The sequence below is a fragment of the Panulirus ornatus genome, chromosome 56 (genome assembly GCF_036320965.1).
Source record: "Panulirus ornatus isolate Po-2019 chromosome 56, ASM3632096v1, whole genome shotgun sequence".
Classification (NCBI taxonomy): Eukaryota; Metazoa; Arthropoda; class Malacostraca; order Decapoda; family Palinuridae; genus Panulirus; species Panulirus ornatus.
This window is the reverse complement of record NC_092279.1, coordinates 16,326,459-16,341,949: the sequence shown is the minus strand read 5'-3', so window position 1 is coordinate 16,341,949 and position 15,491 is coordinate 16,326,459. Positions and strand designations below refer to the sequence as shown.

At 40.1% G+C, this 15,491-nt stretch overlaps 1 protein-coding gene across 2 annotated transcripts in view; it reads left to right on the top strand.

Moving 5' to 3' along the window:
- The window catches only part of Nemp (Nuclear envelope integral membrane protein), an 88,287-nt gene that overhangs the window by 59,198 nt on the left and 13,598 nt on the right, over positions 1-15,491 (top strand). For both annotated transcript variants that reach the window (XM_071693951.1, XM_071693950.1), the window contains exon 8: positions 367-528. In XM_071693951.1, coding sequence (XP_071550052.1) covers positions 367-528 — 162 coding nt within the window. The remainder of the gene's footprint in view (positions 1-366; positions 529-15,491) is intronic.

The following is a 15,491-nucleotide window of genomic DNA, read 5'->3' as shown; positions in this document are numbered from 1 at the left end:
TATATGAGAGATGGGGAGAAAGTGTAGGTTAATATACATCTAGAAAGACTATTTCTAACATAGGGTCATACCCAGCAAAACACACATTTACAAGAAACACATACTGGGAAGACATTTTGATTTTGATATACTGTATCTTATATGTTGGCATGGTTATACTTCATATACAAAATGAGTAAAGGTAAGACTGGCAAAGAGAAGTTCATAGTCAAAGAAAGTTGCATATTTTGTATTGTACTTGTATATACATGTGTATGTGGGTGGGTTGAGCCATTCCTCATCTGTTTCCTTGCGCTACCTCGCTAAAGCGGGAGACAGCAGTTAAGTATAATAAATAATGGATATACTTTTCCTTGAATATTTCAGGCGTCGACGCTTTCCTCCAAAAGTTAAACGGTTGACAGAAGAAGAATACTTATTGCAAGCTAATGTAGAAACTCGGAAAGCCTTAGATGAGTTAAGAGCATATTGTCGATCACCTAACTGTGATGCCTGGAAGACAGTTTCAAGATTAAAGTCCCCACAAAGGTAAAAAAAAAAAAGAGAGAGAGAGAAAGAGATTCAAAATAGATATGCTTCATTGATGTACATTTTGATTCACTGTATATGTATGTATGTATGTATGTATGTATGTATGAGTGTTTGCACTTTAAGGATTTAGGATACAGTGATTCATCATTGACTCAGGTGGACACCAGTCTCAGAAGTAATTATATAGCTTTAGAGCATTGTTGACAAAACTTTAGGATAACTCAGTCTCCATTTTGTTCATCAGCTCTTTGGCAGTCTCCTTTCTATACACCTTGCTCCCCAAAATATTTCCAGTGCAAAAATGTGTAATTTACAAAATTAAGATGTTTAAATTTTCCTTTTGAAGATATGAAGTGCATGCTGTGTTGATTTTGCAGTTTGGTTTGTAGTTAGTCACTTCCAGTCTAATTCACTTATTTAGGTGTGAGACGCTTAAGAATAGTTTGATATTGTATTTAGTTTTTATTTTCTCATCGAAAAACTCTGATTCACACAGAACAAGTTTTCTGGAGAAATACCACCTCTGAATGTGGATACTTCTCTACTGCAATTAATGACCTGAAACTGATTATGACATTTTGTGCTGTTAGTTCAGAATCACATTGCATGGTAATCAGTTTGCTCTCTAGGTCGGCAGAGTTCAGATTATGCAGCTGTCCTCTTTTGTTTTCTATTGCTTTAATGTTAACTTCTATAAAGAGAGGGAATAAAGGAAACTATAGATATTTTAACTCGAAAAGCAAGTTTTGGAAACATAGTTGATTCATACATGTGTGTATTTTTCACTCTCCCAAGTATTTTGATGCAATTCTTTTGTGACTCTACAGTTCTGTTTAGATATTTTGAGTAATGTGGTTCTTTTAGATTACAAAGGAGAAACCTTGAAATGGTGCTTTTCATTCACTTCTGATGTCATGTCTGTCAGTATAAGCCAAATACATCAACCAGTAAGTATTGAAGATTAGTATATTTAAGTCTAGAGATTGCAAAATTTTTATGACTACCTTTTACTCAGCTATCATACTTGAGTATATGAAAGTAGATTAACATGTTAAGGTTTAAACTCTTCAAGCACATACATTGACAAGCGTCTCTAATGAGCCGTGGTATGGGTTCAAATTATATTTCTTTTGTGCAACATCCATCACACTTTTTTCAGTGTAAGACCTTTTCCACTCTCCTCTTGTTTTTGAATAACACAGTGGTAGTGTAATTATGCTGGAAAATCTGGATCCCTCCTACAGAGTTATAAAACCATTGTGGGGCCCAGTCTTGGCAAGTGCTCCATTATTAGCAGTTATGCCTCACTTCAAAGTAGGGAAACATGCTGTGTATTAGGAGAGATGCTTTTGATTGGATTATTTCTTTTGGAATGGCAACATAGGTGAATCTTTTTGCCTACAGAAACAATGCATTACTAATGAAAATTTCTTCAGTTTTAGAATGAGGACAGTTGCAACAGATGCTATGTTCTTGGGTTGGAATTATTGGAACCATATTTATCTTTTTCTCTCAGTAAGTCTTTTGGGAAAAGTTCTCAAACTATTTTTTTTTTTTGAGATTTCGTAATTAACCAACCTCAGTGCTGGAGATTCTTTCTGTTTTGCTGTACTTCTTGGTTGATCCCTTCAGTTTATCTGGACAACCTCAGATTTTTTTTTCAAGGACTAGTTTCTGGAGTTTACATGACGAGAGCCATATTTTTGGCATTCAATTCTAGTTTTTCTTTACAAGAATGAGATTAGCAACTCTATTGCTTTATATAAGTCTTTTAAGACCAGTAACTCTGGGCTTTGGTATGAATCTCTTAGGTCCTGTTTTATAACTTCTCCAGTCTTTCTTTCTGAGGAGACTGGTTGCTTTTCCACTGCAGTTGAAGAGGGAGGTCTCTGAAGTCATATACAATTCACAGTTTAAATTTTTTCCGACTTTAACTCCTTAACTTTTTTCAAAATGGTTTCAGAATGGTTTTAACTTTTATCAAAACTTTTTTCCTTATTGCATCAGGCCCCAGAGGGAGAGTTAGCGAATTATATGCTGTGTCCAGACTTGAATCTTCAAGCATGAAAGAAAATTCTCCCCTCCAGTTTTTACTTTTCCAAAAGGAGGAACAGAGAAGGGGGCCAAGTGAGGATTTACCCTCTTAGGCTCAGTCCTTTGTTCTTAACGCTACCTCACTAACACGGGAAATGGCAAATATGTATGAAAAAAATATATACATATTGCTACCTTCTGCTTCAGCAAGGTAGTGCCAGGAAAACAGACAAAAAGGGCCATATTCATTCACACTCAGTCTCTAGCTGTTATGTGTAATGCACCAAAACCACAGCTCCCTATCCACATCCAGGCCCCTCAGACCTTTCCATGGTTTATCCCAGACATTTCACATCCCCTGGTTTAGTCCATTGACAGCATGTCGCTCCCAGTATACTACAGTGTTCCAATTCACTCTGTTCCTCGCACGCCTCTCACCCTCCTGTATGTTGAGGCCCTGATCTCTCAAAATCTTTTTCACTCCATCCTTCCACCTCCGATTTGGTCTCTCACTTCTCCTGTATGTGTATATGTTGATATGTATATGTATGAATATGGGAGTTTATGTATATATACGTGTGTATATGAGTGGATGAGTTGTTCTTCATCTGTTTCCAGGCTCTGCCTCGCTGATACAGGAAACAGTGATCAAGTATTATGATAATAATAATAATGATAATGATTATAATGATGATAATAATAACAATAATAATAATAATAACAATAATAATCATAATAATAATACAGTAGTAGTTTTAACAATATTAAATGGTTGTGAGGCATGGGCTCTTGATAGGGTTGTATGGAGGAGGGTGAATGTATTGGAAATGAAATGTTTGAGGACACTATGTAGTGTGAGGTGGTTTGATCGAGTAAGTAATGAAAGGATAAGAGAAATGTGTGGTAATAAAAAGAGTGTGGTTTAGAGAGCAGAAGAGGATGTGTTTAAATGGTTTGGACACACGGAGAGAATGAGTGAGGAAAGGTCGACAAAGAGGATATATGTCTCAGAGGTGGAGGGAACAAGAAGTGGGAGACCAAATTGGAGGTGGAAGGGTGAGAGGCGTGCAAGGAATAGAGTGAATTGGAATGATGTGGTAAACTGGGGCCAATGTGCTGGCAGTGAACTGAACCAGGGTATATGAAACATCTGGGGTAAACCATGGAAAGGTCTGTGGGGCCTGGGTGTGGATAGGTAGTTGTGATTTTGGTGCATTACACATGACAGCTAGAGACTGATTACGAACAAATGTGGCCTTTTTTTTTCTTTGTCTGTTTTCCTGGCACTACCTCCCTGACACATGGGATGGCGATGCTGTTTCCTGTGGGGTGACATGATGTTACAAGTGGAAAATTCCACACCTGACTTCGCTTGCCCATGCTGGGCTCTGACATTCTGTTGGCACCAGTTTGTTACAAAACATCGTCACCACCAGACTTACGTGCATTACTCACTTTGTTTTTTGCATATTCTCTGCTCTGTGGTACAAGATATTGTTGAAAATGTTAGAAAGGCCTGCAGATATCCCTGTGGGTAACACTGACATAGCTGAAATGGTTCTGAATCAAGATGATCTTGATAATTGAGACAATGAAGATGACTTTGTTAACACTGCAGAAAAAGTGCTCTTGACAACATGATGGAAATGTATGATGGACTTTTTGAAGGACCAGAGCAGCATGCATTTATAGCAGAACAAGAAATCATGTCAAATCAAAGAGAGACTTCAAAGACAAACACCATTGTTAGTGAGGCAGATGACTGGAGGAAACATACAAAAGAGTCAACCAGCAGAATGCTTTGTCATCCCTCACCTTCTGATGTTCCTTCTCATAATAATGTCAACAGTGGTGTACCCTCCCCCTCATGTTTCTCAGGTCATATGTAGTTCTAGTATTTGTTGCTGCATTTATCTTCTTTTGAAAGCAGAGATCAGGGGTTTTGGTAAGTGACAAACATTTTCATGTGAAATCTGAATTTCATCTCCACTTAAAATGCCATGTTTGAGCATATAATGACCAGCAACATTATTGCATTGAAATTTTTGTCAGATAGATTTCATTACATTTACAGCTACCAGTAGTTATCGTACCTTAAAGGCTTATTTGTTTTTATATCTCAAATAAAAGTTAGAAAATAAAATACAGTGTACTGTAACCTTTTAATCAAAACACAGAATTGTTGGTGGAAACTGAAAACCTGCCGTTGTTTGTTGTTATTGTTTAACAGCTGATATAGGTATTCTGCTGATTTTACTGTGCTGCTTAGTTACTCTAAACACATTATTTTTTCACTGTATTAATGGTATTTCATATTTTTTTACTGTTAGGTACTTAAGCATGAATAAGTGTAAGAAAATGATTGCTTATCAGTAGCATATAGATTCAGAGTCTGGAGTGAAGGTGATGCCAAACAACCACATATTGTCCACATGGGTGGTTGAGGTTGTGACACCGTAGCTTTCTGATGGTTCATTGTTATACAAAATTTGTTTCATGTACAAAATTATTAAAGATATCGTATGAATTACCTTCAGGCTGTGTATAAGGTTTATATGAAACATAAATAGTATCATTAAATTTTAGGGAGAATAAAAAGATGTTCTGGAAGGAGGTAAATAAAGTGTGTAAGACAAGGGAGCAAATGGGAACTTCAGTGAAGGGCGCAGATGGGGAGGTGATAACAAGTAGTGGTGATGTGAGAAGGAGATGGAGTGAGTATTTTGAAGGTTTGTTGAATGTGTTTGATGATAGAGTGGCAGATATAGGGTGTTTGGGTCGAGGTGGTGTGCAAAGTGAGAGGGTTAGGGAAAATGATTTGGTAAACAGAGAAGAGGTAGTAAAATCTCTGCGGAAGATGAAAGCCAGCAAGGCAGCAGTTTTGGATGGTATTGCAGTGGAATTTATTAAAAAAGGGGGTGACTGTATTATTGACTGGTTGGTAAGGTTATTTAATGTATGTATGACTCATGGTGAGGTGCCTGAGGATTGGCGGAATGCATGCATAGTGCCATTGTACAAAGGCAAAGGGGATAAGAGTGAGTGTTCAAATTACAGAGGTATAAGTTTGTTGAGTATTCCTGGTAAATTATATGGGAGGGTATTGATTGAGAGGGTGAAGGCATGTACAGAGCATCAGATTGGGGAAGAGCAGTGTGGTTTCAGAAGTGGTAGAGGATGTGTGGATCAGGTGTTTGCTTTGAAGAATGTATGTGAGAAATACTTAGAAAAGCAAATGGATTTGTATGTAGCATTTATGGATCTGGAGAAGGCATATGATAGAGTTGATAGAGATGCTCTGTGGAAGGTATTAAGAATATATGGTGTGGGAGGCAAGTTGTTAGAAGCAGTGAAAAGTTTTTATCGAGGATGTAAGGCACGTGTACATGTAGGAAGAGAGGAAAGTGATTGGTTCTCAGTGAATGTAGGTTTGCGGCAGGGGTGTGTGATGTCTCCATGGTTGTTTAATTTGTTTATGGATGGGGTTGTTAGGGAGGTGAATGCAAGAGTTTTGGAAAGAGGGGCAAGTATGAAGTCTGTTGGGGATGAGAGAGCTTGGGAAGTGAGTCAGTTGTTGTTCGCTGATGATACAGCGCTGGTGGCTGATTCATGTGAGAAACTGCAGAAGCTGGTGACTGAGTTTGGTAAAGTGTGTGAAAGAAGAAAGTTAAGAGTAAATGTGAATAAGAGCAAGGTTATTAGGTACAGTAGGGTTGAGGGTCAAGTCAATTGGGAGGTAAGTTTGAATGGAGAAAAACTGGAGGAAGTAAAGTGTTTTAGATATCTGGGAGTGGATCTGGCAGCGGATGGAACCATGGAAGCGGAAGTGGATCATAGGGTGGGGGAGGGGGTGAAAATTCTGGGAGCCTTGAAGAATGTGTGGAAGTCGAGAACATTATCTCGGAAAGCAAAAATGGGTATGTTTGAAGGAATAGTGGTTCCAACAATGTTGTATGGTTGCGAGGCGTGGGCTATGGATAGAGTTGTGCGCAGGAGGATGGATGTGCTGGAAATGAGATGTTTGAGGACAATGTGTGGTGTGAGGTGGTTTGATCGAGTAAGTAACGTAAGGGTAAGAGAGATGTGTGGAAATAAAAAGAGCGTGGTTGAGAGAGCAGAAGAGGGTGTTTTGAAATGGTTTGGGCACATGGAGAGAATGAGTGAGGAAAGATTGACCAAGAGGATATATGTGTCAGAGGTGGAGGGAACGAGGAGAAGTGGGAGACCAAATTGGAGGTGGAAAGATGGAGTGAAAAAGATTTTGTGCGATCGGGGCCTGAACATGCAGGAGGGTGAAAGGAGGGCAAGGAATAGAGTGAATTGGAGCGATGTGGTATACCGGGGTTGACGTGCTGTCAGTGGATTGAATCGGGGCATGTGAAGCGTCTGGGGTAAACCATGGAAAGCTGTGTAGGTATGTATATTTGCGTGTGTGGACGTATGTATATACATGTGTATGGGGGTGGGTTGGGCCATTTCTTTCGTCTGTTTCCTTGCGCTACCTCGCAAACGCGGGAGACAGCGAAGAAAAAATATATATATATATATATATGTGTGTGGTGTGAGGTGGTTTGATCGAGTAAGTAACGTAAGGGTAAGAGAGATGTGTGGAAATAAAAAGAGCGTGGTTGAGAGAGCAGAAGAGGGTGTTTTGAAATGGTTTGGGCACATGGAGAGAATGAGTGAGGAAAGATTGACCAAGAGGATATATGTGTCGGAGGTGGAGGGAACGAGGAGAAGAGGGAGACCAAATTGGAGATGGAAAGATGGAGTGAAAAAGATTTTGTGTGATCGGGGCCTGAACATGCAGGAGGGTGAAAGGAGGGCAAGGAATAGAGTGAATTGGAGCGATGTGGTATACCGGGGTTGACGTGCTGTCAGTGGATTGAATCGGGGCATGTGAAGCGTCTGGGGTAAACCATGGAAAGCTGTGTAGGTATGTATATTTGCGTGTGTGGACGTATGTATATACATGTGTATGGGGGTGGGTTGGGCCATTTCTTTCGTCCGCAAATATACATACCTACACAGCTTTCCATGGTTTACCCCGACGCTTCACATGCCTTGATTCAATCCACCGACAGCACGTCAACCCCTGTATACCACATCGCTCCAATTCACTCTATTCCTTGCCCTCCTTTCACCCTCCTGCATGTTCAGGCCCCGATCACACAAAATCCTTTTCACTCCATCCTTCCACCTCCGATTTGGTCTCTCACTTCTCCTGTATGTGTATATGTTGATATGTATATGTATGAATATGGGAGTTTATGTATATATACGTGTGTATATGAGTGGATGAGTTGTTCTTCATCTGTTTCCAGGCTCTGCCTCGCTGATACAGGAAACAGTGATCAAGTATTATGATAATAATAATAATGATAATGATTATAATGATGATAATAATAACAATAATAATCATAATAATAATACAGTAGTAGTTTTAACAATATTAAATGGTTGTGAGGCATGGGCTCTTGATAGGGTTGTATGGAGGAGGGTGAATGTATTGGAAATGAAATGTTTGAGGACACTATGTAGTGTGAGGTGGTTTGATCGAGTAAGTAACGTAAGGGTAAGAGAGATGTGTGGAAATAAAAAGAGCGTGGTTGAGAGAGCAGAAGAGGGTGTTTTGAAATGGTTTGGGCACATGGAGAGAATGAGTGAGGAAAGATTGACCAAGAGGATATATGTGTCAGAGGTGGAGGGAACGAGGAGAAGTGGGAGACCAAATTGGAGGTGGAAAGATGGAGTGAAAAAGATTTTGTGTGATCGGGGCCTGAACATGCAGGAGGGTGAAAGGAGGCAAGGAATAGAGTGAATTGGAATGATGTGGTAAACTGGGGCCAATGTGCTGGCAGTGAACTGAACCAGGGTATATGAAACATCTGGGGTAAACCATGGAAAGCTGTGTAGGTATGTATATTTGCGTGTGTGGACGTATGTATATACATGTGTATGGGGGTGGGTTGGGCCATTTCTTTCGTCTGTTTCCTTGCGCTACCTCGCAAACGCGGGAGACAGCGAAGAAAAAATATATATATATATAATATATATATATATAATATATATATATATATAATATATATATATATATGTGTGTGGTGTGAGGTGGTTTGATCGAGTAAGTAACGTAAGGGTAAGAGAGATGTGTGGAAATAAAAAGAGCGTGGTTGAGAGAGCAGAAGAGGGTGTTTTGAAATGGTTTGGGCACATGGAGAGAATGAGTGAGGAAAGATTGACCAAGAGGATATATGTGTCAGAGGTGGAGGGAACAGAGAAGGGGGCCAAGTGAGGATTTACCCTCTTAGGCTCAGTCCTTTGTTCTTAACGCTACCTCACTAACACGGGAAATGGCAAATATGTATGAAAAAAATATATACATATTGCTACCTTCTGCTTCAGCAAGGTAGTGCCAGGAAAACAGACAAAAAGGGCCATATTCATTCACACTCAGTCTCTAGCTGTTATGTGTAATGCACCAAAACCACAGCTCCCTATCCACATCCAGGCCCCTCAGACCTTTCCATGGTTTATCCCAGACATTTCACATCCCCTGGTTTAGTCCATTGACAGCATGTCGCTCCCAGTATACTACAGTGTTCCAATTCACTCTGTTCCTCGCACGCCTCTCACCCTCCTGTATGTTGAGGCCCTGATCTCTCAAAATCTTTTTCACTCCATCCTTCCACCTCCGATTTGGTCTCTCACTTCTCCTGTATGTGTATATGTTGATATGTATATGTATGAATATGGGAGTTTATGTATATATACGTGTGTATATGAGTGGATGAGTTGTTCTTCATCTGTTTCCAGGCTCTGCCTCGCTGATACAGGAAACAGTGATCAAGTATTATGATAATAATAATAATGATAATGATTATAATGATGATAATAATAACAATAATAATCATAATAATAATACAGTAGTAGTTTTAACAATATTAAATGGTTGTGAGGCATGGGCTCTTGATAGGGTTGTATGGAGGAGGGTGAATGTATTGGAAATGGTTTGGGACATGGAGAGAATGAGTGAGGAACGATTGACAGAGGATATATGTGTCGGAGGTGGAGGGAACGAGGAGAAGGAGGGAGACCAAATTGGAGATGGAAAGATGGAGTGAAAAAGATTTTGTGTGATCGGGGCCTTGAACATGCAGGAGGGTGAAAGGAGGGCAAGGAATAGAGTGAATTGGAGCGATGTGGTTATACCGGGGTTGACGTGCTGTCAGTGGATTGAATCGGGGCATGTGAAGCGTCTGGGGTAAACCATGGAAAGCTGTGTAGGTATGTATATTTGCGTGTGTGGACGTATGTATATACATGTGTATGGGGGGTGGGTTGGGCCATTTCTTTCGTCTGTTTCCTTACGCTACCTCACAAACGCGGGAGTCAGCGACAAAGCAAAAAAAAAAAAAAAAATATATATATATATATATATATATATATATATATATATATATATATATATATATATATATATTTTTTTTTTTTTTTTTTAACCTCGTCGCTGTCTCCCGCGGTTGCGAGGTAGCGCAAGGAAACAGACGAAAGAAATGGCCCAACCCCCCCATACACATGTACATACACACGTCCACACACGCAAATATACATACCTACACAGCTTTCCATGGTTTACCCCGGACGCTTCACATGCCTTGATTCAATCCACCGACAGCACGTCAACCCCTGTATACCACATCGCTCCAATTCACTCTATTCCTTGCCCTCCTTTCACCCTCCTGCATGTTCAGGCCCCGATCACACAAAATCCTTTTCACTCCATCTTTCCACCTCCAATTTGGTCTCCCTCTTCTCCTCGTTCCCTCCACCTCCGACACATATATCCTCTTGGTCAATCTTTCCTCACTCATTCTCTCCATGTGCCCAAACCATTTCAAAACACCCTCTTCTGCTCTCTCAACCACGCTCTTTTTATTTCCACACATCTCTCTTACCCTTACGTTACTTACTCGATCAAACCACCTCACACCACACATTGTCCTCAAACATCTCATTTCCAGCACATCCATCCTCCTGCACACAACTCTATCCATAGCCCACGCCTCGCAACCATACAACATTGTTGGAACCACTATTCCTTCAAACATACCCATTTTTGCTTTCCGAGATAATATTCTCGACTTCCACACATTTTTCAAGGCTCCCAAAATTTTCGCCCCTTCCCCCACCCTATGATCCACTTCCGCTTCCATGGTTCCATCCACTGACAGATCCACTCCCAGATATCTAAAACACTTCACTTCCTCCAGTTTTTCTCCATTCAAACTCACCTCCCAATTGACTTGACCCTCAACCCTACTGTACCTAATAACCTTGCTCTTATTCACATTTACTCTTAACTTTCTTCTTCCACACACTTTACCAAACTCCGTCACCAGCTTCTGCAGTTTCTCACATGAATCCGCCACCAGCGCTGTATCATCAGCGAACAACAACTGACTCACTTCCCAAGCTCTCTCATCCCCAACAGACTTCATACTTGCCCCTCTTTCCAAGACTCTTGCATTTACCTCCCTAACAACCCCATCCATAAACAAATTAAACAACCATGGAGACATCACACACCCCTGCCGCAAACCTACATTCACTGAGAACCAGTCACTTTCCTCTCTTCCTACACGTACACATGCCTTACATCCTCGATAAAAACTTTTCACTGCTTCTAACAACTTACCTCCCACACCATATATTCTTAATACCTTCCACAGAGCATCTCTATCAACTCTATCATATGCCTTCTCCAGATCCATAAATGCTACATACAAATCCATTTGCTTTTCTAAGTATTTCTCACATACATTCTTCAAAGCAAACACCTGATCCACATATCCTCTACCACTTCTGAAACCACACTGCTCTTCCCCAATCTGATGCTCTGTACATGCCTTCACCCTCTCAATCAATACCCTCCCATATAATTTACCAGGAATACTCAACAAACTTATACCTCTGTAATTTGAGCACTCACTCTTATCCCCTTTGCCTTTGTACAATGGCACTATGCACGCATTCCACCAATCCTCAGGCACCTCACCATGAGTCATACATACATTAAATAACCTTACCAACCAGTCAACAATACAGTCACCCCCTTTTTTAATAAATTCCACTGCAATACCATCCAAACCTGCTGCCTTGCCGGCTTTCATCTTCCGCAAAGCTTTTACTACCTCTTCTCTGTTTACCAAATCATTTTCCCTAACCCTCTCACTTTGCACACCACCTCGACCCAAACACCCTATATCTGCCACTCTGTCATCAGACACATTTAACAAACCTTCAAAATACTCATTCCATCTCCTTCTCACATCACCACTACTTGTTATCACCTCCCCATTTACGCTCTTCACTGAAGTTCCCATTTGCTCCCTTGTCTTACGCACCCTATTTACCTCCTTCCAGAACATCTTTTTATTCTCCCTAAAATTTACTGATAGTCTCTCACCCCAACTCTCATTTGCCCTTTTTTTCACCTCTTGCACCTTTCTCTTGACCTCCTGTCTCTTTCTTTTATACTTCTCCCACTCAATTGCATTTTTTCCCTGCAAAAATCGTCCAAATGCCTCTCTCTTCTCTTTCACTAATACTCTTACTTCTTCATCCCACCACTCACTACCCTTTCTAAACAGCCCACCTCCCACTCTTCTCATGCCACAAGCATCTTTTGCGCAATCCATCACTGATTCCCTAAATACATCCCATTCCTCCCCCACTCCCCTTACTTCCATTGTTCTCACCTTTTTCCATTCTGTACACAGTCTCTCCTGATACTTCCTCACACAGGTCTCCTTCCCAAGCTCACTCACTCTCACCACCCTCTTCACCCCAACATTCACTCTTCTTTTCTGAAAACCCATACTAATCTTCACCTTAGCCTCCACAAGATAATGATCAGACATCCCTCCAGTTGCACCTCTCAGCACATTGACATCCAAAAGTCTCTCTTTCGCACGCCTGTCAATTAACACGTAATCCAATAACGCTCTCTGGCCATCTCTCCTACTTACATAAGTATACTTATGTATATCTCGCTTTTTAAACCAGGTATTCCCAATCATCAGTCCTTTTTCAGCACATAAATCTACAAGCTCCTCACCATTTCCATTTACAACACTGAACACCCCATGCATACCAATTATTCCCTCAACTGCCACATTACTCACCTTTGCATTCAAATCACCCATCACTATAACCCGGTCTCGTGCATCAAAACCGCTAACACACTCATTTAGCTGCTCCCAAAACACTTGCCCCTCATGATCTTTCTTCTCATGCCCAGGTGCATATGCACCAATAATCACCCACCTCTCTCCATCAACTTTCAATTTTACCCATATTAATCGAGAATTTACTTTCTTACATTCTATCACATACTCCCACAACTCCTGTTTCAGGAGTATTGCTACTCCTTCCCTTGCTCTTGTCCTCTCACTAACCCCTGACTTCACTCCCCAGACATTTCCAAACCACTCTTCCCCTTTACCCTTGAGCTTCGTTTCACTCAGAGCCAAAACATCCAGGTTCCTTTCCTCAAACATACTACCTATCTCTCCTTTTTTCACATCTTGGTTACATCCACACACATTTAGGCACCCCACTCTGAGCCTTCGAGGAGGATGAGCACTCCCCGCGTGACTCCTTCTTCTGTTTCCCATTTTAGAAAGTTAATACAAGGAGGGGAGGATTTCCGGCCCCCCGCTCCCGTCCCCTCTAGTCGCTTTCTACAACACGCGAGGAATACGTGGGAAGTATTCTTTCACCCCTGTCCCCAGGGATAATATACATATATATATATACACACACACACACACACACACACACACACACACGCACATACACACACACACACACATACATATATATACATATGAAAAATGTAAGAAACAATTTAGAAAACAAACTTTTAGCTTGAAATGAATGAAAAAATGAACGTCACATAATGGTTCAACCTCTGGCTATGGAAAAGGAAATGTACAATTTATTCACACAAACGTCAATAGCAGTTCTCATCCATTTCACCACTGAATCAATAAGCTATATATATATTTTTGTGCGAGGTAGCGCTAGGAAAAGACAACAAAAGCCACATTTGTTCACACTCAGTCTCTAGCTGTCATGTATAATGCTACCTCGCTGATGTGGGAAATGGCGATCAAGTATAAAAAAATAAGAAATGATATAAGAATGACACTTAAATTCAGAAATAACCCTATTGTCAGCTTCTGGAAGGCATTGCTAAGAGAGCCTCATGCCTCATACCCAGTTAAATCTTGACAGAAGTTTTGGACTTCACTGGAGAATATCAAAGGGAACAGTTACTTTTGCATCTTGGAACTTTAAAACTTCTTTTGGCAAGGAATATCTCTTTGAGGATTAAGAACTCTTTTGGGTCAACCCTGGCTTTCTGCTGAAGCACATGATGTGAGGAAGTTGGACTTTACCTTAACTTCAAAAGGGTTTTTGGCTCATATCTACCACCTTTGTACCATAGCTTAGACTTTGTGTATCTGTCGTCTGTGGGTCTGGGGATTCTTCCCTCTGGAGAGACAGATTTTAATGTGGCACTAGTTACTGTTTAAGGCAGGGTTTCTTAACCTTTTCCTGTATGTAGACCACTTAGAGACACATTCTGTGTTGTGGACCACCTTTAGAATATATCCAGTATTATATCAGGTCTGAAATCATAATCTAAAACAAGTAATACTACCCAAACCCTTACTAGTGAATATATCAGTACTTCATGGTGAAATTCATTCGTTGTAAATTGATTAATTGAATTTTTTTCTTATATTTATTTATTTTCATCCGTTCATGGACCCTTGATTTAAGGTATTTCTTTCTAACTTTAGATCTAGTTTTTGTATTTGAAAGTTTTTCTCTAAATCCTTCTCCTTCATAAGGTTATGCTCTAATGCTTTTGGGTTGTACCCAAGATGAGAGAAAGGAGAAAACCTTTTCTTTCAGAGGTAATGCCATGCAAGCATATGTTTTCTTGGATTTTTTTCTTTATCTTACCGTGCATTCCCCATTCTACTTTTGAAATTTTTTTTTTTGTACCATGAATGATTTTGGGTTGACATTATGCTGTGTTAATTCTGAGTTGCGAAATGAATGTTTGATGATGTCATTTCCATGACGGTCTCTGTATGATTGAAGATGGGGCAAAAACAAATAAACTTCTGTTTTCCCTCCAAAAGAAACTGTGCATTCAAAGGTCCTAACCTCAATTTTCCTAGAGAATAACCTAAAGAGCCTCATTTGTTTGTGGGACACTGCCTTTGAGAGAAAAGGTTTTTCAGATTACAAAACTTGTGCTTTTAAAAAACACTAATATGCCCCTAAATGCTCACATATTTTTAATCCGTACTCCTTTTCATTTTACCTGTGAAATATTCACCTTAAGCATGTAAGCTACTTTGAAAGGTTTATGGCCGAGTTCATGACATTACTTGTTTTGTATGTAGTGCAAGAGTGGGTTAAGTAAACCATTTTTTTAACATTTACTTGTCATGGCATTATTGTAACTTTCATCCACTCCAGCTAAGTATATTTCATTTATAAATACCTCTCCACCTGTATATATTTGAACTGAGATTTCCTGCCACGATTCCAGAGCTAAATTCTTATTAGAGTTATGTTGCGGAGCATGAGGGTGCTGAAGGCCTTTGCAGGACATATGCTCATTTGTCCTCCAAGCATGAGAGAGGTTGTAATGACACAGTTTTTGTAGATGTTGTGCCATAGCCAAAATTACCCCACTTAACGAAAGGATAAGAGAGAGGTGTAGGAATTAAAAGAGTGGCACCTTTCAAAGTTTACTGAAACTTTAAATTTTTCTGGCATTCATTTTCAGCAAAAATCTGATTATAAGAAATTAACAGGACTGTTAATTAGTTTGGCTG